General features: G+C 37.9%; 1 protein-coding gene across 2 annotated transcripts in view; it reads left to right on the top strand.

Moving 5' to 3' along the window:
• The window catches only part of LOC130077529 (intraflagellar transport protein 43 homolog), a 32,066-nt gene extending 9,959 nt beyond the window's left edge, over positions 1–22,107 (top strand). Inside the window, exons 3-9 of one of the 2 annotated variants that reach the window (XM_056242806.1) lie at positions 4,084–4,154; positions 9,413–9,448; positions 10,788–10,834; positions 17,127–17,199; positions 18,963–19,038; positions 19,250–19,303; positions 21,375–22,107. In XM_056242806.1, the coding sequence (XP_056098781.1) occupies positions 4,084–4,154; positions 9,413–9,448; positions 10,788–10,834; positions 17,127–17,199; positions 18,963–19,038; positions 19,250–19,303; positions 21,375–21,485 (468 nt within the window). In that variant the 3' untranslated portion in view covers positions 21,486–22,107. Of the gene's footprint in view, positions 1–4,083; positions 4,155–9,412; positions 9,449–10,787; positions 10,835–17,126; positions 17,200–18,962; positions 19,039–19,249; positions 19,313–21,374 lie in introns of both variants that reach the window. The other variant, XM_056242805.1, reaches the window with a different exon arrangement.
• The last annotated feature ends 1,776 nt before the right edge of the window (positions 22,108–23,883 follow it).

Raw genomic sequence — 23,883 nt, 5'->3', positions numbered from 1 at the left:
TGTCTTACACGAACTTCCCCAGCAAAGTGAGTAAACACAGAAACGCCAGATTGGCTCGTGATTTGACAGCGTTTCCCGCCAAAGTTCATTTGTACCCGCATTTGGCGGGTCGAGGGTGTTAATCTCAATCCCTGAATGTTGCGCTCCTGTTTGTCATTGTGCTGAAACTTCACGCCAATAAATCATCAGGAATATTGCTGACTTGTGCGTCTCAAGCGCCCTCTTTACGCTCGTCCTAATGCCTGTTAGGTGTCCGTGGATTTGCCTGTATTTGGTGTTGAAAGTGGAAACGTCTTTAGATGGAAAATAGATTTTACAATCGATTTAATGAACACTTATGACTCAAAAATCGAACAGGATTTTTCCCACAAAAGGGACAGCCCTAGCTATTACAGAACGCGTTTTTCCATTCCACTGTGCTACCTTTCCCTTGTTTTTCAGTGTAAACACACACTAGACAGACGTCTTTAACCGTTGCGCTTGCATCTCGTGCATCTTGCGCATGACGAGGCATTTAACTTTTAAATCTTCTTTCTTTTCTCTCACTCATTGACTCATTGAGGGATGTAGTCTTATCTGATCTTATCTTATTTGGTTCAGTATCATTCTCGCTGCTGGGATGGTACTTTTAATGCACGCATATATATATATATATATATATATATATATATATATATATAAAAACGCAACTTTTAATAATATCCGCTAATTCATGTGAACTGTGAGCGTTTTGACAATGTTGTCCGTCGTCTGTATGCGAAAAATGCAAAGGAAAAACTTTTCCGTTCTTAGTACATTGTTGTCGTGTAAATTTATCAAATTTATTTCCAGGTGCAGTTTTACATTTATAAGGGGGCACATTTGTATAACCTTAGATGTTTGCATCATCTTTAATACCAAATTCCTACATTTATATTCAGTTAGTATACTGAGACATTATATTTGAAGTACTGAAACATTTATGTTTTTATGATTTAAATTATTTATTTTTTTTAAATGAAATGATAGTTAAAATATGAAACTAAAACTGTCAGTAGGTGGCGGCACGTCACTGTCTTAATGAGTGAGTCATTCCCTCAACCGATTCACTCAAACAGCTGATTCATCCAGGAATCATTCAAGCTGCGTCTGAAACTCTGAGTTGGTACTTCTTTTAAACATACTCAACGACCGCTAAAAAAGTATGTTGTAATGTAATCTGCACATACTACATTCGCCATGTTGTATCTGTATTGCGACCTACCAGCATTATTTTTTTTTTATTTTTTTTTTATTTTTTTATACATATTCTTACAACAAAATATTCTGTGGACCATGAAAGTAAAAAAAAAATGCTGGCGTGGTATCCTGACGTCGTCATACTCAGACTCTCGTCAGCATGTGAGTCTGATACGGCTCCATTGGGCTGTGTTTATGGGGCGTTTCAACCCAACACGGAAAGAAAAAGCCTCTGCACTCAACTGGATCGACAAATGCCGTGATCGCGGTTCTCTGTTCCTCTTTTATAATGAATGCGCTGTCTACATCTCCTATAACAGACGCGACGGCTGAATCTACACATCTCAGTTCTCCAGCGGCGGCCATCTCTGTTGTAAACGAACTCAACCCAAGCGCTCTTGGTGACGTGGATGATTACGTTACTGTTGATCATCTGTCCATCATCGTATAAAGCCCGCCTTTGACAATTTGATTGGTCCGAACAGCTTTGGACATAGTTGCGTCACAACGGATCAAGTCCAGACCGAACTTCCCATCCTCAGATGTTGTGGGCGGGGCTAAGCTCGGCTGGCATCCAGGCTACTGTTTGAATCGGCTGGCAACTTAAAAACAAAAGGCTGGCGGGGAAAGAGTTCATTTCCTCACAAATGTAATTATCTACAACAGAACTCGTCAAAATAATGTTGTACAATTTATGCAACTTAAAAGGTTTAATTATAGCAATAATTTAGAATTTTTAACTTGCATTCATGCATTTTTTTTTTTTTTTGAGGGTTTATTTTTATTCCACTGTAGATGCACTGAATTGAACTGCTCATATCTTCAGTACAGCAGACTTTTATGTGATTTTATTCAGGTGAATTGATGAACACTCATTAATATTCACTCCCCTTGTTCTCTCTGCTGACCCATTTTCCACGAATTGCATGAAAGACATGTAGCGTCTCATTTGAGGTGGAATGCAGAGCGACCCCCCCCCCCCCCATCCTGACATCAGGATTTACAAATGACCCTGCTGAAGGAACCCAGGAACGGAAGTTTATTTGCTCTGCTGTGTTTCTTATGCGAGAGTAACTGAATTCCTGCAGGGCTCTGGCTTATTTGCAGACCCAATTTGGTAATGAGAATATCTTTTTTCAAACGCGTGTGTGTGTTGCCCACCCTTGTTGTGCCCCGAGGAATTCTGTCACGTTAAAGCTGGACCGTTCTTCTGCTGCTCGTGGAACCGCTGCCGTGGCCCAAACGACTATTTTCAGAATGAAAGAATAAAGTGAGATGTTTTTTTCTGCTGTGAAGCTATTTTGGGTCATGCCCGCTCAGAGCGGTTCCCACACTTACACCGGTCCCTCAAACCCCTTCAGCGCGCTCTGACTGTCCTACACTCGCTTATTTCAGCGCTATTTCATAACATATTATAACCCAGCTCTTTATATAAAAGTTTGGATTCATTAAGATGTTTTAATGTTTTTGAAAGAAGTCTCTTCTGTTCATCAAGGCTGCATTTATTTGATTAAAAATACAGTCAAAACTGTGAAATTGTTAAATAGTATTACAGTTTAAATTAAGTGTTTTCAGCATCATTACTATCATTACTATCATTATTATCAGAATGTTACAGATTATTACATTACCATCCAAAAGTTTAGGGTAAGATTAAATAAAAAGAAGAAAAAAGAGTAAAGAATAATCTGTAATTTAGCAAAGACGCATTAAATTCACCAAATGTGACAGTAAAGACATATATATATATATATATATATATATAAATTCTGCCTATGAATTTATTGTATTAATTATTTGTTTTTATATATTTGCTTATTATTTGTTTTGTATATTTACTATTAGTAATTATTTACTAATTATTTGTTTTGTATATTTACTTAATTTGCTGTAAATGAGTTGTACCAGATAGTTATAGGAGACACATGTTCCTCCTCCACTACTGTCTAAAAGCATCCCAGGATGCACCTGATGAATGTCCTGATCTAGACACAGAACAAACTCAAATATAAGAGTTTTCATTTGTGTCACGTTTTCATCACTCCATCATTCCCAGACCTGCATTTGTGTTATTTCACAGTTTTCATCACTGCACTATTACTCTAGCGTATGGAAAATAGTCATAATAAAGAATCAGAAGATGTGATTAGCGTTGTACGCCTGTCTTTTGTTTACCTTATAGTTGCTGTTCAAAAAAACATTTAAAGAGGACCTATTATGGCCTTTTACAGTCTTGATGATGTTTCAGGCTCTACTAGAACAGGTTTTCCAGCTTGAATGTTGATTATTCTCCTCATATTCTCCATTGTTGCGGCTCCTCTCTTCCCAGTCTGTCAGTAACGCTCTGTTTACTTCCTGTCTCTATGAAGCCCCTCCTTCTGAAAAGCACACTGTGCTCTGATTGGTCGGTTGGAGCAGTGTGTTGTGATTGGTCGAGCGTTTCGAGTGTGTTTGGGAAATGTCCCGCCCCTTCCCATAACCGCCAGTTTAACACACTACTAACTAACACAACCAGGCCCCGCCCCTTTATTCTGCGTATTAATTATTATAATGAGGAATATTGTGACGTGTTCGTCCCGGAAGAAACTCAAGACTACAATGGAGGCGTTTCAGGAGTTCAGAAACACTGATATAGAGAAACAACTGGAGCTTTTTCATGCTCAAGCAGCAACATCACACACTAAAGACAGATGCACATGGACAAAAGAATAACAGGTGCTCTTCAATACTAGCATTAGCAAACTATGATGTGCCTACCTGAAATGTTTAGTAGTTAATGTGAAGACACACATCTGTTTGAGCGCTCATACATGAGACGTGATGTTGTGCTGTGTATGTACTGAGAGTGTGTGTGTTTGATCCCAGGGTCCTCCACCGAAACCGGCCCGCCGGCAGGGAGGATGGGCGGAGGAGAGCGCAGGAACCGGATCTGCCAAGTGAGTACACTACAAACCTCCAGATTCCTGAGATGGCCTTTCTAAAAGCCCACACGGTTCTGCCCTACATCGACTCAACACGTGCTGTCAATAAGAAACAGTTCCACACACACTCTATTAAACCGCAGTGTTTCAGTCCAGCATTTTATTAAACAGATAATTATTGTTCTACAGTTTTTTACAATCACTTTGTTACTATTTTCAGAACCTTGATGTCATTTTTCAAAACTCTAGACACAAAACTCACAACCAATGATCAAAATGCACATTTTTCAATTGCTTGGATACAATACACATACAACTTAGATCATTTGTTCATTCAACAAAAATCACCTGTTCAATATGACACAACTTAACATCACAGTACTTCTATTTCTAAAGGCAATTCACACATTACATTTCAAATGAGTGTCTATTCATTTCCTTACAATGATCTAACTATCAGCTGATACAACTGCTCAAAATGATAAGGAACTATTGCGTTACTCTTAATGCATAGTTGTATGGAAACAGACACATAATCTTCCATGTTTACAGTAAATCATGAAAGTTTCAAGATAACGAGATTCATTGTCAGTGTCACCAATTAGCGTGGAGCATGAACCAATTAGACTACAATACCCATGGATGTAGCCTACAGTAATATTTTATATTTTTGCTTTGATTCCAATAAACCTGTGTTGTGATTGTACTGTAGTGTTTTGCATCAATATATTACACACTTTGTTCAGTGATTCCACTATGTGTGTATTCTCTCTACGACTGCAGTGCGTTCACAGAGATGTGTTTACTGTACATGTAGACCATGATGAAACCTGGATCACCTTTTGTGTTCTACAATATTTAATGATTGTACGAACAATGACACAGTGAAACTATCGGTTGCTTGTGTGTGGGTGATCTATAGTTATGTTTCAATGGTATTTCACAGTAAATTTGAACCAATGATTGTGCAAGTGCAAGATTTCTTTAAAGATGTGAATGCACAATGCAATGTTTCGAACATTAGACAGCCTGTGTTACAAGTGATAACCGTTTTGAGTTTTGTGTCTAGAGTTTTGAAAAATGACATCAAGGTTCTGAAAATAGTAGCAAAGTGATTGTAAAAAACTGTAATAAGATGGAATAAGAATAATTAATTCTCTTTCTAGTCTCTGAACGATGTCTGAAACTTTGTATTTCTAACACTTCTTGTGTTTAATTCCTCTTTAAGACAGGGTTCGTACAAGCTGCTTAAAGTTATTTTATTTAAATCCTGGAAAACCCGTAGGCAATATTTATGAAAAGGTACTTGAAAAGACAATATATGTGAAATTAATGTTTAATTTTATTGATAAAACAATCTTTTCGACCTCCTCACTCCGTCTGATATAGATATAGAGGTATTTCGCATGGCTATGAGTGTGATATTGCTCATATTAATATCCACGTATATGATACAGCTTTCATTCTTCAGGTCTGTCGAATCAGTTTGAATAAGGAAAGTGTCCTTTAGGCTTTAAATGATTAAAGTTACAGCAGTCATTGCATGTGCTGCACTTTAGTTGTACCATTTTGTTTTATTAGTTTATTTTTATATCTATTTACCTTTTCTTTCTTTTTTTTAATACAAAGGTAAGAAAGATATTGTTTGATTAGTGATATCTCTGATTGTAGTCCTTGAAAACCAAAAAAGTAGTCCTTGAAAGTCCTGTAATTTAATTTTACAGTGTCTGTACGAACCCTGTAAAGATAAATTGCCTGTAGTATTCCTCATTTGTAGGTTGCTTTGGATTAGAGTGTCTGCTAAATGAATAAATGTAAATATCGAACAGGAAAGTGGACATGCATCATGATGTGTGAGATGTCTTTGCAATCCAGCAATCACTGCAGTAGTTGAGCATTTCTTACAGTAGTATTTATTTTATCATTATCATTATAGCATGATTTTTGGATGTAAAACACTTTTAATAAATACTCCTAGTCCTATAGGATTTGTTGCTCACTCCATTCGAGGAACAGCAAGCAATGTCCGTCAGTGGCCACATGATGGCATCATCTCCTGTTAAATGAACATCACGATCCCTCCTAACGGCAGCATTTATTTCAGTAATTCGCCTGTAAACTCTAATGTAAGAAAACAGAAACATATAAAGTCTCTGATAAACATGCTCATCAAATTCATCATTCTGAAACCGTTCAATGTACAATGAAAAATATGTAGAAAGAGTTTTCCCTCAGAAATCACAAGTCAATTTCACAAATAATTGACAAAGAAATGGCAAGAAATACATTGAATTCAACATGTAATTTTGAAGAAGAAAGACTGAAATAGTATTTTCTTGTAAAACGAGCTATAATAATCTTTAAATCTGAAAATAATCTATTTTAAAGTGTGTATGAGCTCTAAAGTCTGCAGTACATTTACATGTGCATCATATGTGTGCATTTAGTTCCAGTGTTAGCATAATAGTGAATCTCGTCAGAGAAAACCACAGAATCTCAACAGTAAGAGTGTTTGCCTTTTTAATATATATCAGTAAAGCTCGTGTTGCTAATTTTATTTAATAGATATGAAGATGCGGTTCAAAATTAAAGTGGTTCGATCCAATATTAAGTACTCTCAAGAGCTAAATTGATAATATCTAAAAACCTTATTTTTTGAAGATGAGACCTTGATATCACAATAAATGACACGATATGGATTTTTACAGTATTTAATTGAGAAAAAACGCTTCATATGACGGTGCATATGACACAGTTGTTTTCCCCCCAACTTTATATCGTATATAAGTACATTCGTGATTTTAATGGTAAAATCTATAGTAAAATCACTATTTATTTTAATCTTAATAACAGTATTTTTTTTTTTTAATGAAATTTACTTGTATTCATCAAGGATGCATTAAATTGATCAAGAGTGACAGTAAAGACATTTTTAATTTTACAAAAGATTATATTTCAAATAAATGCTGTTCTTTTGAATCCAGAAAAAATAAAATGTATGAGTATTTCCACACAAATATGAAGCAGCTGTTTTCAACATTAATAATAATCATGAATGTTTCTTGAGCATCAAATCCTCATATTAGAGTGATTTCTGAAGGATCATGTGACACTGAAGACTGGAGTAATGATGCTGAAAATACAGCTTTGATCACAGGAATAAATTACACTTTATGCACATGCACAATTTTAATATTTCACGGTGTTTACTGTATTTTGATTAGAGTCTTATTTTAAATACATTTGAAAAATCTTACACACCACAAACTTTTGAATGTTTTTGTAAATAGCAAGTTATTGTATATATACATATACTGGAGAAATTAAAGTTCACTCTCCAAAATAAAGGATCTTTATGGGCATCGATGGGTCCATAAACAATCTTTAACTTCCATTGGACAAAAGGTTCTTTATGGTGAAAAAAGGTTCTTTTAGATTTTTAAAATGTTCTTTCCACTTAGAAAAACTGGTTCTTTTAAGAGCTGTTCGTCTAAAGGTTCTTTGGGAATCCGGCTAATATTTTTCTTGTTATGGCATCACTGCGAAAACCCCGTATCCATTGGCTCCGAGACCGGAGGATAAAGCAAACTCTCCGGAAAGGTCAAAGCGTCACTTCTGCACGGCTGCCAAACTCCTCTTGATTCTGCCGGCTGGGAGGTGTTAAAGGCCTTCTCCACGCATTGATTCTGCTTCTGAAACAAAGTAATCGCCCCCTCTGAAGAAGACAAGGACTCCTTCTTCATCTCAATGTCACCCCTCGTGCTCAATCACCGGCGCTCTGTTCCCACTAATCCCACGGCAGAAATCCCGGGATTTGCAGATCTATCACTTCTAATTGACACTAAATGATCTGTCAGTTTATTGATGAATCTTTGAGGCCAAATTGTCACAATATATTTTATCCCGAACAACTTTTCTTGGCAGTGTTAGCATGTTTATGGCGCTGTAATGAGAACTCACTATCAGCAATTTCATGACCCTCGAACACACAGAAAACACACAAGAGTTTGGTCATATTTCTGTGACCTTTGTTTCAACACCCATAAATGTTAAAGTCTGTTTTGTCTGCTCCAGTGAAATGTGTATTATTCTAGCAGAATTTCACACAGATGTAGTATATTATACTGCAAATGAACAGAGTCAATCTCAGGAGCCATTAGATGGCGCTAAACACCAGCAGGATTCCAGTACAGCTCCTCTAAACGTGTGGAGCCCGACATATGAAGTAATAGTAATAGTAGTTAAAAAAAAAAAAATTGAACAGTTTATTGAATGTTTAGACGAGAGAGAGAGAGAGAGAGAGAGAGAGAGAGAGAGAGAGAGAGAGAGAGAGAGAGAGAGAGAGAGAGAGAGAGAGAGAGAGAGAGAGAGAGAGAGAGAGAGAGAGAGAGAGAGAGAGAGAGAGAGAGAGAGAGAGAGAGAGAGAGAGAGAGAGAGAGAGAGAGAGAGAGAGAAATTTAATATATATTTTGAAATATTTATATATATATATAAAATGCAGTATCATATTTGATAAATCAGGCTTTTATGGCTAATATAGTCTGATAATGTGGAGGAAAAAACAGCTCAGTTTTATTCACAGGCCCAAACTGAGTAAAAATATTCAAATTGGTGCAGATGCTGATATTAATATGAACAAAAAGATTATGATGCTTTTTTTTTGTAAATCAATGAGATATTTATAACAGTATAGCAAATACTTTCATAAAATGCATATAAATATCAATATCTGCCAATAATGTCTTAGTAATCTGATATTTAAATGCTTAGTATTATGATCAAAGCTCTGTAGTTTTAAATCATATAATGCAATGCAATGATGATTGAGAGATGAACTAATAAATCTTCCTCAAAAGCCTGATGATCATATTTGATACGCATAAATAAATGATGTATGATAATCAAGTAAAGCGAAGCTGCTTCAGTCCAGCTGAAATATTACTAACAATATCAAAGTTATTCCTTGATAAATCAGGTCAGATCTGACACAGAAAGACTCGTGAAGCTCGAGCTGAAGAATGGTTCAAATAAATAGTCTATACTATTTTCCAAAACAGTGTGAAAATTATTCTTCACCATATTAATGCATACAAATGATTATTTTAAAATGAATGGTGATTAATGAAAGCTGTCTGTTTCTGCTGAGTTCTAGATGAGAGGAGAAGACGTTTCGCTAGACACAGATACACACACTTGGAGTGATTGAGTGAATTCGAGGAGTTGTGATTGTGCTGGTTGATTGTTGTAAGTTTGATTTGTGATGTCCTCCACAGGTCTGGAAGACGGCAGGCTGCTGAAGAGCTGGAGGAGTGAGTTCACTATCTTCTGCTGTTACTGCCTTCATGATTCAGATTAGCATGCAGTGATTAGGAACCGCAGTCTTAAGAAAAGGACATGTTTGTTTATGCTCCTGATTTAAGGAGGAAATTACCGGCATACTGAAAGTGTCCTTGGTTAATGCGAGAACAATCACTCTGATTAAAAGGCATGATGGTGGAGTTCACATGTATAACCTGTGGTTATCAGGAGCGTTGAGACCACGAGAACTGGACGACGAGACACACATTCACAATATATTCACATGATTTAGCTGACTATAGAAAACTATGCAACATTGTGTGTGTGTGTGTGTGAGAGAGACTACGTCTACATTAATCCAGATACATTTGAAAACGCCGTTTTCGTTTTAAAAACACTCTCCGTCCACACTGACGTTTTAACCCTAACCCTAACGCTAAATTCCCCTTTACTGCGCATGCGTAAACCCTCACGGAAGCTCACTGAGATGATACAGACGGGAAAATAAATAATAAAGTTATCGCGTAATTCTTCTGGCAGGATAATTTTATTTAGCAGAATATCTCAGCATTCACTGAAGCGTCCCGTCGCTCTCACTCACCGTTATATGTTTGGTCTAAAACACTAAAACTGCTCATGTTTAGCAAATGCGAGTGAATTCTGTCATCTGTGCAGGACTGTGATATGAAGAGTGTGTGAAGTAACATATTTTAGCGACTGTGTGAAAGTGAACCGCACATAACAGGCACAACACCGCTATAAACATCTATGGGTATAATACAGGTGAAACTCGAAAAATTAGAATATTGTGCAAAATTTCATTTATTTCAGTCATTCAAAAAGGTGAAACTAGACTCATTACATGCAAAGTGAGATATTTCAAGCCTTTACTTGTTATAATTTTGATGATTGTGGCTTACAGCTTATGAAAACACCAAATTCTAAATTATAATATTGTGAAAAGGTTTTCATAAGCTGTAAGCCCATAATAATCAAAATTATAACAAAGGGTTGAAATATCTCATTTAATATAATATATTAGTTTCACCTTTTAAGTTGAATTACTGAAATAAATGAACTTTTACACGATATTCAAATTTTTCGAGTTTCACCTGTATGCGTCACATGACTAAACTTATGTCATCGTTTTCCAATACCTCAGTTTTGACAGTCCACACTACAACACGAAAATGGCGTTTTCAAATTTGTCCACTTTGGAGAGCGTTTTTAAAAAGCGTGGTTTTCATTAATAAAACCGTCGTGTGTGTGTGTGTGTGTGTGTTTTGTTCATGGATCGAGTATTTGTCCCTGTTCTCTTGTGTTTAACTCTGTCTCTCCCCGTGTGTGAAGCCGGCGTCTGAGGCCTCAAACCCCCGAGGGCTCCGACACTGAAAGCGGTGAGTATAGATGATTCCCTGGAGCTCGGGTTCACTTCAAACACATTCACTCCACCATGAACACGCCGTATGAAATTCAAACAGAACTGAAGCTAATGGCTGCTAATTTACTGTTCGACATTCCATAAGAGGGCTGATAAAGAGGCTTATCCCGTGAGCTTCCAGCTGCTGCGATTGATAAATTATTACACATTCTGAAACATTATTTCATGACACACACCAGCGGCAAACACACTTACATTAGGCTTAAAAGACCCGATCGAAACATGCCATCTTCAGGCCAAATGCTGCACTCATAAATGACAAAGAGACCTTAAATGATGATAAAATAAAGAGATTATGCAGAAATAACATACTGGATACAGCTGCCAGAATATGCATTAAACTACAATCAAATACATAATCTTTACTGATTGAGTGTCAAAAATACACTAAAAGCAAATTTGATAACAGAAAATGAAGTTGTTAGATTTAGAAATTTGTGAATGAATGTCAAATATAAACCAATGAACCAACATCTGCTAATATATTGTCAATATACTGGATTTATTTCCGCTAGTTGCATTTGGTTTAAGTACTAAAATAACTAAAGGTAAATAAACTGATGAAACTTAATAAAAACTATATTTAAAAAAGATTAATCGCATCAAAAATAAAAGTTTGTTTATACATACGTGTGTGTACTACTGTGTATAATATTTTTTTTTAGATATAGATACACACATGCATGTATATATTTAAGAATTTTTTTTAATAAAATATTTATATTTAAATATATATACAGTATATACATGCAAACATTTCCTAAATATATACATGCATGTGTGTGTGTATTTATATCTAAAAAATAATTATACACAGTACACACACATATTATGTAAACACAAACTTTTATTTTGGATGCGATTATTCGTTGCACAGCCCTAAAAAAAGAAAAAGACAAAATGACTAAAACTTAGAGAAAATGTAAAAAATTTATTTCATTCTTGGTATATCAATGATACTAAACGCATATCAAACTCATAACTAGTTGCTTATGCTGCCATCAGTCATAAATCATCATACTGATGTCTGAGCAACGTCGCCCGCCCTCATGAGCTCGCTCACCGAATCCGATCCTTTACTCGTGAGAAAGTTGCTTGAACTCACAAATATAGACAAGAGAATAATGTGGTCATCTTGTAGAGACGTGGCGACACTCGACTTTTTGATAGAATCAGCATCAAAGCCGGGTTTCTGCGACGCGTCAGTGTCGATTCCCCCTCGACCTTGTGTGTCACAGGTCGTATCGCGACCTCATTAAACAAAACGCTGTTTTCTCTGGCCGCTTAATCATGGCGTTTGCATAGCGAGAGCTTTTCCTCTCGGCGCTTCACATTGAGGATTGTGTCGACGGTGCATTATCGGGCCAGACGCAGGGAGGGTGTAAAAGTTCAGGTCCGGCGGCCTGTTTGCGAAGGCTTTCTGATGTCATTGCTCTAAGAGCATTAGATTTGACTGCGGGTCCGCGGGGGCCCGAATCTGCTGAACCAGACGCTTTAGCAATGAGGGGACGCTGTCACCTCGCGCTCATGAATATGAAGCAGCGCTCGTGCGCGCCTGCATTTATTTGTGTATCAGGAACACAGATGAATCTTGTCAGTGACTAAACGAGGCTGGCATTTTTAATTAGCTTTAATTAAAAATGAGAGAAAAGGAAGAAGTTATCAATGTAGGATAACGGGGCTTGTTATGAGGGTCAGGGAGATGAATTGAACGTGGCTTTTGTGACAGGATTCAGGAAGTCTGAGAGGGAATTAAAAATGACCACGTTTATCTCCGTGAGATAGTGTGTGTGTGTGTGTGTGTGTGGAGGGAGTGTTTCAAGGCATCGTGGGTTCGTTTTTTTTAAGATCATAACGCAGCTTTGGTGGAGAAGGCAATCCCAGAATGCATGAGCTCAGGGAAAAAATAAATACCAGATGGCAGTGAGCAATTGAAATCATTATAACTATATTTTGGATTCATTCAATGCCACTAACTATTCATTCAAAATGATGGTATTCTAGATGACTTTTTTCTGACCTTGCATTTTAGGCTTTCCTTTAGAGCGTTGTCGCTTGCAACGCCAAGGTCATGGGTTCGATTCCCAGGGAAACAAGAACTGACAAGAATGTAAATAATGTGTACTTTGGACTGCAATGTAAGTCACTTTGGATAAAAGCGTCTGCCAAATGTCATTAAATGTCATTAGTGATCTTCTGGTTTCTCCTTCAATGAGCATCTGTGGGATTTTTCTCTCCTGTTTATTCGTCCAGCTGATCACTTAGTAAAGTAGCGTCACACTCTTCCTCATCAACACACTGATTTGAGGAATCACTCATGTCTGGAGCACAAACGCACTCAACGTGAAGACTGGCTCAATGACTTCATGAACAGCGCTAATTCACGTTTGTTAGTTATATAGAAGTACCTTATTAATGACAGATGTAAGTAAGTAAGTAAAATGTATTTGTATAGCACATTTCACAGATAAAAATCACAAAGTGCTTCACAACAAAAGGAGGACGTACAATACATAATCCAAAAATTAAATAAGTAAATAAAATAAAACAGAAATGCACATGAGACCGGCCTACAGTCTAGCTAAAAGCCTCTTTAAATAGAAGAGCTTTCAACTGTTTTAAAATGTTCCACTAGATCCAAGCAGCGTATGGAAGGAGGCATTTATAATGTCAAAGTTATTATAAAAAGTGTTTTATAATAATAATCACTTTATTATGATGGTCCCTTTTACACAGTCAGTTGACTATAAGTAACGTTGCACCTACATGTGAACTAACTCTCATCACAGTGTTAGTAGAGTATTAGTAGGGTTAGAATAAGTGGACATGAATAGTTGCAAAGTTACTTCTAGTCAGTAGAATATCTGTTAGAAAGCATCAGAATAAAGAGTTGGCAGATATTAAGCAGACAGTCTACTGATACTCTAATGAGAGTTAGTTCACATGTAGTTGCAAAGTTACTTATAGTCAACAGAATGTGTAAAAGGGACCATCATAATAAAGTGTTACCTTACCTACTTTTTTCAACATTGGTTGAATGTAAAAATGAATCGCTTGTTTTCGGATAAAAGCATCTGGTGTTTTTGAACTTTTCCACTTTTAAGTGGTGAAGGTGACAAAAGTTTTGCTCTGATTTGATCAACAAAACGTTCCTTTATACAGAAAAGCACTGCTTTCGTCCATGTAAAGCACTGTGACGGTGATTTTGTGAACGTGCCACACCTGAACGCACTCCAGCAAAACCCTGTCCAAAAAAAAAAAAAGAGGAGGCGAAGGGCTGTGAAAGTTTGTCCTTCTTTGGGAGCGATGCCACGCTCTGTCCTGTCGAGTTTTGCCAATTAAAGCGGGTTCCCACTGTTCTGGGCAGCGGGTGCGTGGCTCTTGGCACCGCGGCTCCTGCCAGGCCTCGCCGTGACTTCCGACCCCACACAGATGGGCTCGCAGGCAGGCCTGCGCTCCTGGAGCCCGGCCCGGCCCGGCCCGAGTGGACACGCAGGTCGCCGCTCTGGCCTGACAGGTCCTGAGGGTGGCCGGCGCTGACAGGGCCCAAATGCTCGGCTCCGGGATGAGTGCGAGTGTGTGTCGGTTTCTGGGGAGCCCCTGGCCGGAGCGCCGCCTCACAGCGGGGAGAGATACTGTCTCGATCACTGAATATTCATGGCCGCCTGGTCTCCGTGACAGGGGGGCAGCGTGGAGGAGGATGTCAGTGCGAGAGTGAGAGAAACACTGAGAGGAGGGAGGGAATCAAACGGTTCACACACACAATATATAAACAGAGCCGTGCCGAGGAGACAGACAGCATCTGTGATGATTGGAGGGATTGTGGGAAATGCTGCAACTCGCGGTAACACCCAGCAGTGGCTGTAGCATATGGCCGCGCGCGTCTCGAAAAGGAAAACTTTGTGGCTCGATCACATGGTCAGTTTAAAGCCATGAACTGAATTGGCTTTGGCGAGTTAATAAAACTGACTGTATTAAGTCCATTGTAGACACTCAATGATTGTTTATGTAAACTTAGCAGTTACAAAAAGGCCCGTTCATACTAACGTTTGTTTTATTAGCATTCACACCAAAGTACGATAACGTTCTGTTTATTATTAGAAGAGTGATGCAGTTTTGCAGTCTGCGTCTTTAAAAAAATGGATGTATTCTGATTGGATGTCAATGTTTTCATCGTTCCGAAAGTGTTGATATCGATATACATGTGAAACTCGAACAATTAGAATATGGTGCAAAAGTTCATTTATTTCAGTAATTCAACTTAAAAGGTGAAACTAGTATATTATATAGACTCATTACATGCAAAGTGAGATATTTCAAGCCTTTATTTGTTATAATTGTGATGATTATGGCTTACAGCTTAGTAAGTCAAAATTAGAATATTGTGAAAAGGTTTTCATATCTGTGAGCCATAATCATCAAAATTATAACAAATTAAGGCTTGAAATATCTCACTTTGCATGTAATGTGTCCATATAATATATTCGTTTCACCTTTGAATTACTGAAATAAATGAACTTTTGCATGATATTCTAATTTTTCGAGTTTCACCTGTACTGTAATAAGTCCATTATGAAAAGTCAATATTTGTTTCTGTAAACTAGGAGTTATGTTAGCTAGTGTAAAGGCCCGTTCATAACCACGTTCATTTTATTAACAAACGTTGTGGTTATTATTCCAAGTGTGATGCAGTTTTGCCGTCTGCCTCTTTAAATAACATGGGTTCTCATTTATAAACGTGGCTTGAAACTTGCGTACATCACAAAGGTTGTGATCTATTCAAAACAAACTTGACGGGACAATGTGCGCTCCTGTAAGTAAACTTTGAGCAATACTTATGCACATTTTAGACACAAAGCAGTTTGGCGACAGCGATGGTGAGCTGAGGGACTGACTGCAGTTCACTTCAAATTAAAATTTCCTGATAATTTACTCTCCCCCTCGTCATCCAAGATGTTCATGTCTTTCTTTCTTCAGTCGTAAAGAAATGAAGGTTTTTGAGGAAAAATTTTCTCCATATAGTGACTTCAATGGGGTCCAACTGGTCGAAGGTCCAGATGTGAGTTTCAGTGCAGCTTCAAAGTCTCGACACGATCCAGCCGAGGAATAAGAGTCTGATCTAGACAAACCAGCGGACATTTTATAAAAATAAATAAAAATGTATATGCTTTTTAACCATTACACATTACGTAATCATGTTGAAAAGGTCAGGCGGAAAATGTAGAGTAGGGCACACAACTCTCATTTTCTCCTCCAACTTCAAAATCGTCTGACATCGTTGTTTTACCTTTTTTTTTTTTAAATGGCGTTTGACTGTCTTTGCACGTTTGCTTTGTAAACACTGGGTCGGTTCTTACACCTACGTCACGCTTGACCTTTCACCCTGATCACGTAATGTGTGTCGCATCACTGCTCGTGCAAGACCAGCATTAGTGGTTAAAAGTATATAAATGTGTATTTTGTTATAAATGTCGGCTGGTTTGTCTAGATCAGACTCTTATTCCTCGGCTGGATCGTGTCGAGACTTTGAAGCTGCACTGAAACTCATATCTGGACCTTCGACCCGTTGGACCCCATTGAAGTCACTATATGGAGAAAATCCTGGAGTGTGTTCCTCAAAAACCTTCATTTCTTTTCCACTGAAGAAAGAAAGACATGAACATCTTGGATGATTTGGGGGAGAGTAAATTATCAAGATTTTTTAATTCTGAAGTGAACTAATCCTTTACGTGTTCCCAACAAAGCAAGCCAGAGGCGTTTGGTATTCACTATTTCTGACCATAGTAATAGTACTTGCTTGGGCTTGAATCAAGTTTATTAATAAAATAGGCAGGTGCAGGTCATAATATTTTGGTATATAAAGCATTTGTATTTATTTAGTTTTATTATGGCCGTGTTCTTGTTTGCTGTTTTTCCTATCAAGCTAATTTAGTTGTTTTATGCGGTTTCGAATGCATTGCAGTAGTGTTTGTTTTGTGTGGTTTATGAAGCGTCAACTTTGAGGGTCCCATCCATGTGCTTTATATGGAGAAACAGAGATGGATTATTGTTCTAAAAATGTCTGTTTGTGTTCATATGAAGCATGAACACAAAGCATGACAGCGTGAGGGCGAGTTAATGATAAGAGAATTTTCCTTTGTTTTGGTGGAGTATCCCTTTAATGGCAGCTATTTTACCGTAGGAGTAGCTACTACATTACATGTCTTGTTAGAGTTCAATGGAAAATGCATTTCACCTACTTGTTCTAGACATCCCAGTGATTCCAGACCTGGAGGAGGTTCAAGACGAAGATCTCACCATGCAGATCGCTGCTCCACCCAGGTATCAACTGATACTCATCTTCTAATATAATCTCATATGGTTCACGTGCCCACAAACAATAGTGACATCATCCTGAAACATGTCCAATTGAGTCCAATGTTTGAGCATTTGACAGATTGATCTTGCTAAAAAACTTTATTATAAAGAGGACCTATTATGCACTTTTTCACTAGTCTTTCAGGCTCTACTAGAACAGGTTTTCCTGCTTGAATGTTGATTATTCTCCTCATATTCTCCATTGTTGCGGCTCCTCTCGTCCCAGTCTGTCAGTAACGCTCTGTTTACTTCCTGTCTCTATGAAGCCCCTCCTTCTGAAAAGCACACTGTGCTCTGATTGGTCGGTTGGATTAGTGTGTTGTGATTGGTCAAGCGTTTCGAGTGTGTTTGGGAAATGTCCCGCCCCTTCCCATAACCGCCAGTTTAACACACTACTAACTAACTCAACCAGGCCCCGCCCCTTTATTCTGCGTATTAATTATTATAATGAGGAATATTGTGACGTGTTCGTTCCCGGAAGAAACTCAAGACTACAATGGAGGCGTTTCAGGAGTTCAGAAACAGTGAAATAGAATACATACAGTATATATATATATATATATGTATATATATTTCCTTGAGGCTTTAACACAAAGCACAAAAGTAAAAGGACAAATATGATGATTACCTTATGTGGGACACCTTTCTTAAAATACAAAGGCAGCTATTTATTTTCATGTACACAAACCCATTTATTCTTTTTTTTTATTTTTTTTTATAATAAGCAACAACAAATAATATGCAAGTTATCCGTTCCCAGATAAAAAATAATTGGTTTTATATTGCCACTGTACTGAAGCCAAAACAAATTATTAAAATATTATCTGGGAAATATTTACTTTATATAAGGTTAACAAGAGGATGAACATTTTTTCAATTCAGATTCTTTTCACAATAAATATAATTCCAGATCAGCTTTAATGAGAATATTGTGCTTAACAAACAACAAAGTGCAAATTAAACAACTAATCTTGAGTAGTTAATTGTGCTAATCTAGAGCTGTCATGGAATAAAATAATCACAATTAGTCTCTGATTTCGGACCTGCCTTTAGAAAGCTAAATGGAAAATGAAACCAAAATCAAACATAGTGATTGCCCTAAACATATTTAATTAATATCTTAAGTCAGTGTTAAAGGTGAAATAGTTTTAGGATGTCTAGCGTGTGATGGTTTGCCATAATATTTTCATCTTGTCAAAGTTTCAATCGATTCTTAATTTGAGTGCTGAAAAGTTTCAAAGAATTTCATCTGGTTGTCTATCAGCGATTTTAAAGGGATTACAATCTAGTCTTTAAAGGGTTAGTTCACCCCAAAAATGTAAACTCTGTCAGTAATTACTCTCCCTCATGTTGTTCAACCCCGTAAGACTTTTGTTCATCTTCGAAACACAAATTAAGATATTTGTGATTAAATCTGAGAGCTGGATCACTCCTCCATAGGCTTCTATTGTAATTGAAACTTGCCGGCCCAGAAGGTTAGTAAAGACATTGTTAAAATAGTCCGAGTGACTACAGTGGCTCAACCTTAAGTTTATCAAGCGACGAGAATACTTTTTGTGTGCCAAAGAAACCCAAAATAACGACTTATTCAACTATTGAGTTCACGTAGTTCACGAAAGTCTTACGGGGTTGAACAACATGAGGGAGAGTAATTACTGACAGAGTTTACATTTTTGGGTGAACTGGCCCTTTAAGATGACGTGTTTATAGTTCTCTCTTGTCCTCAGTATCCAGGTGAACAGAGTCATGACCTACAGAGACCTGGACAACGACCTCATGAAGTACTCTGCTTTCCAGACCCTGGTGAGACACTCACTCTTCCCATCATTCCTAAACAACAACACAGACTGCTGACTCTCTTGTAAAGCAGCGTAAGGTTTCTGAATCATTTTAGAGGATCCTTCCCATCCTACAGTATTTTGGGGTGAATATGCTGACCTGGGATTAGATTGCATAGCTGTGGTATTATCAGTAATTGTTTGCCCAATGTTTTGCTTGTATTGAATGTTTCCAGGATGGAGAGATTGACCTGAAGCTGCTCACGAAGGTTTTAGCCCCGGAGCAGGAGGTGAGAGAGGTGAGCTCTAGGGGTAAATATAGCGTTGGTCCGGCTCTTTCTAGGGCGTGGAAGAGGGTCAGACCAGCAGATTTAGGAAATCACGACCAGCATTCTTCATTTCATACTTTCTCGTAATGTTTTACAGTGATAGTCAACCCAGAAATGAACATTCAGTCATCATTTACTCACCCTCATATCATTACATACTCGTATGTGTTTCTTCTGTGGAACGAAGGCTGCATTTATTTGATCAAAAATACAGTAAAAAAGTAATGTGAAATATTATTATGATTTAAAATCACAGTTTTTATGTGAATATTTAGTAAAGTAATTTATTCCTGTGATCAAAGCTGAATTTCCAGCATCATTACTCCAGTCTTCAGTGTCACATGATCCTTCAGAAATCACTCTAATATGAGGATCTGATGCTCAGTATTTATCAGTATTATCAATGTCAAAATTGATTTTTTTGCTGCTTCATAATTATGTGAAAACTGTGATACATTTTATTTTTCAGGATTTTTTATTTATAGAAAGTTCAAAAGAACAGCATTTATTTGCAATATATTATTTTGTAACATTATACATGTCTTTACTGTCACTTTTAATCAATTTAATGCATCCTTGATTAATAATGTTTTTTTTTGTTTGTTTTTTATCTTACCTTAAACTTTTTAATGATAGTGTATCACGGTTTCCACAAAAATATAAAGCAGTACAACTGTATTGATAATAATCATAAATGTTTCTTGAGCATCAGATCCTCATATTAGAGTGATTTCTGAAGGATCATGTGACACTGAAGACTGGAGTAATGATGCTGAACATTCAGCTTTGATCACAGGAATAAATTACTCTTTATAATTCATATTCACTTAGAAAACATATATTTTACATTGTAATAACATTTTAGCAGAAGAGAAAAACATTTTAAAAAATCGTAATAATTCCAAACGTTTGACCGGTAGTGTATGCAATGACAGTCCATTACGACAAGGACAATAATAACTATCAAAATGATTTTTAAAAGTCCTGCAGTTGATGCTTTTCCTGAGAAACTCAGTTGAATGTAGTGCACCCCGTGTCCTCGACTCTACTTTCTTGATTGATTGATATCTTTTTTTTGAACATGTAAATACAATTTTAAAAAAATCAGAGTAAAAAAAAAAAAAAAATATTGGTAAAAAAACAGATGAACAACAAAATAAAACTCCATACTTTCCAGTACTTCAAAAAAACCACAACTCTATTTACATGTACAAAAAGGAGTAGGAAGAAGTAAAACTCATGTACTCCTACCCCTTTGATAATTTTATTGTTGTTTTTCATCCTTGGATCTTGACAGACATGCTCACTGTGAACTGCTGAGTACATCACATCGTTTCCTTACAGAAGATGGTACTTTTAAAGCAAAGTATTTGTAATGATCCATAATGAATTTACTTCCAATATATTTTATTAATTACACGTGATTTGTGAACGGGAAGTGATGTGGCAATACATGTTGTGATAGAGTTTGTAATTCGCTTTGCCTTTTCCGAGTCGGGTGGAAGCTTTTAAGGTTGTCCTGGTTTCCACATCTGCGCCGTTTGATCTCGCTGCGTGTTATTTATCTGCGGTGAACTCAACGCTTTCTCCCTGGATCTCCCAGCGCTGTGTAATAACAGTGTCGCGTGATTGAGATTGGCCCACGAGTAAACCTGTTCTGAGCTCGCGCTGCGCGGAAGCTCAAATGAATAGCGCGGTTTCGTAACTTTCGTTTCGTTTGATGTTTCTCGTATCGTATGTAGCAGAAGTTGCAGCTCTTATCAATTGCACAACGTGGTTGCCCATTTGGTCGCAGTCTGGAGCCCTACTTGCATAAAGTGTGGCTCTTGTCTTGCTCTTGTCGATTCAGAATCGTCCACGTCCGCATTGCGATGCATCAAAGAATCGATTTTTTTATTCCCCCACCCCTACTCGGCATGAGTGTAAGTAAATTATGAATTTGTAGGTGTCCCTTTAAAGCCACTGTTCTTCTAGTTCTTCCCAGCCTCTCTCTCTTAATGAAGTTCCTATGATGGGTTTTCATGGTTTTCAGGAGGATGTTGCTTGGGATTGGGATCATCTGTTCACCGAAGTCTCCTCTGAACTCCAGACGGAATGGGATCAAGAAGAGCGAGAGGAGCAGTCGCCGCCTCCTGTGGCCTGAGGAGGAACGAGCAGCTCGACGTGTCTCTGTAGGGTTACGTTTACACTTCATGTGTTCAGATATTGTTCATATTGAATGTGTTTCTTGACTATGTCATTGTCATTGCCGGTGACATCACGCGGCTTTACGCTGTGTGTGTTTCTCATTAAGGTTAACCTTGCAAACCCAGAAACATTGCTTTTCTTAACTGGATCAATCTGGAGACATTTGTCACCGTTTGTAGTATCTGGGAAAAGCGTAAATCCAAGGTTAATGAGTGGGTAAACTGAAATCCAGTTGATTGAGTTAAAATGAACTTTGCTCATCCGAGCAAGCCAGCCTTATCATTATTGACCAGACCATCGACCGTGAACGAAACGTCCGGTTCTCAGCTGTTTCAAACACGGTGAGCTTAATTCCTGTGTTTTTATCATGCCTTGTTTGTTGGTTAAGATAACGCGTTTCATTTAAGTTAGAATATCAAATTTCACTCTTTGAAAAATTTATATTTCTCATGAAATTATCCATAAACAGTAATTAATTATTTACCTTTTGTCTGTGAAATGTTTTAATGGTCATGCTCAATTTGTTTTTAGCCTTGATGATATTCAGTATATATCTTGTAATTTATGCTTTCAGTATATATCTTGTAATTTATGCTTTCAGTATATATCTTGTATGTTATGTATTTGTTTTAAATGGCTTAAAAGTTAAAAAAAAGAGGATACATTGTTTTGACCAGTAGATTCAAAATAAAAACAATTACCAATAACCACACTGTGGACCATGCTGATTTCAATAAAACTAACACTATTAAAAATCGTTTTTTTTTGACAATTTAAGAGCTGAAATAGAATAACAATATAAATATTAGATGAAAAACTTAAAAATGAGAAATGTTGCTTTGGAAACTAAAATAAGTTAAAGTGCTAAAATGACTGAAAATTAAATACAAATTTAATGAAAGATAAATAGAAATATTTAAATAAAACAAATAACAAAAATGTTATCAACATATCAAAATAAAAGCTACTTCAAAATACTGTAATAGTATATAAATAATGCTTAAGTATCACTGGTTTCCATATCTGTCAATCACTTACACTTGGTGTCAATGACTGACACCCGGGGTCATACTTGTGAGCCGCAATCAACTCTGATATTTTGAGAAAAGGCCAATGAAAATTGGCGAGTGGAATTTGCATGCGCCACTTCACCGGATATACGGGTATAAAGGTAGCTGGCTTGCATCCAGTCATTTGGATTTGTTCTTCTACACACAAGCTCATTTCCATTGGCCTCGTTGAGAAGGACGGTCACGATCTTTGGCGCAAGATCATCATCCCGGATGAGTTTGAGATTGCATCACATGCAGCCGAGTTCTCAGATGGGGACGAATTATCGATCACAGCATCGGGGATGGGCAAATGCCTTCCGATGCTGAGGACTCAGGTGGACCACCTTCAGGTGTGGTATTCCAGACCAAGTTTGATGCAGAGTTGGCGGCCATGCTTGCCCAAGCCGTCGCAAGCATCGGGCTGGCGGAGAACCCTCCACCCTGTCCCGAGCGTTCGCAGTTGAAAGAAGTACATGAAGAGCTGAAGTCGTGGAGGGCACCTTTTATTGCCTGGTCCCGCTTTTTCGGCTCTTACCCTCATTGTTGGGGAAGCCACTGTACATAGAGGTTCCATTGGTGTGCATTTACGCCCACAAAACGCTGCCACCTGGCGGAACCGTCCTAGACTCTCATCCAGAGGCTGTACGTTTACTTTCCCTCTAACGGCATATGCTTACAGTGCCGCTGGACTGGCTGTTTCCGCCTTGCATGCCATGGCCATCTTGCAGGTCCATCAGACTATTGATGCTAAAACTGCGTTCGGCAACAGACTTCGCATTATGAGCGTCGACGGTCACGGTGCGGGCTCTCGGCCAGGCGATGTCCACTATGGTGGTCCATGAGCGGCATCTCTGGCTGAACCTTGCTGAGATACGGGACACGGACAAAGTTTGCTTTCTCGACGCCCCCATCTCGCAGGGTGGCCTCTACGGTGACACTGTCAAGGAATTTGCCAAGCCGTTCTCGGTAGTAAAGAAGCAGACGTATGCTATTAAACACATCCTGACTCGGTGCGATTGCCAATTTTAGGATGCCGAAGCACCGCCCCCCGTCTGCTTTCACGACAAGTGACACATTAGGGGGAGTGGAGACCCTAGGCGGTCCAGCTGATTTGGTGTTGATTCAGCAAAATGCAGGTAGACCGGTTCGCTTTCCAGGAATGCTCCCATTGCCCTGGACGAATGCTCCCTCATAATCATTGCTACAGCCCCTACCTGGTGAAGATGGGGCACAATTTGACACCTGCACCCAAACCTCTGAAGCCTCCACGTCTGGTCTCTGGACGTGATGCAGTAGACCTTA

Source organism: Rhinichthys klamathensis, unplaced genomic scaffold, assembly GCF_029890125.1.
Source record: "Rhinichthys klamathensis goyatoka isolate OS25496 unplaced genomic scaffold, OSU_Roscu_1.1 h1tg000754l_1, whole genome shotgun sequence".
Taxonomy (NCBI): Eukaryota; Metazoa; Chordata; class Actinopteri; order Cypriniformes; family Leuciscidae; genus Rhinichthys; species Rhinichthys klamathensis.
This window is presented reverse-complemented; position numbering and strand designations above follow the sequence as displayed.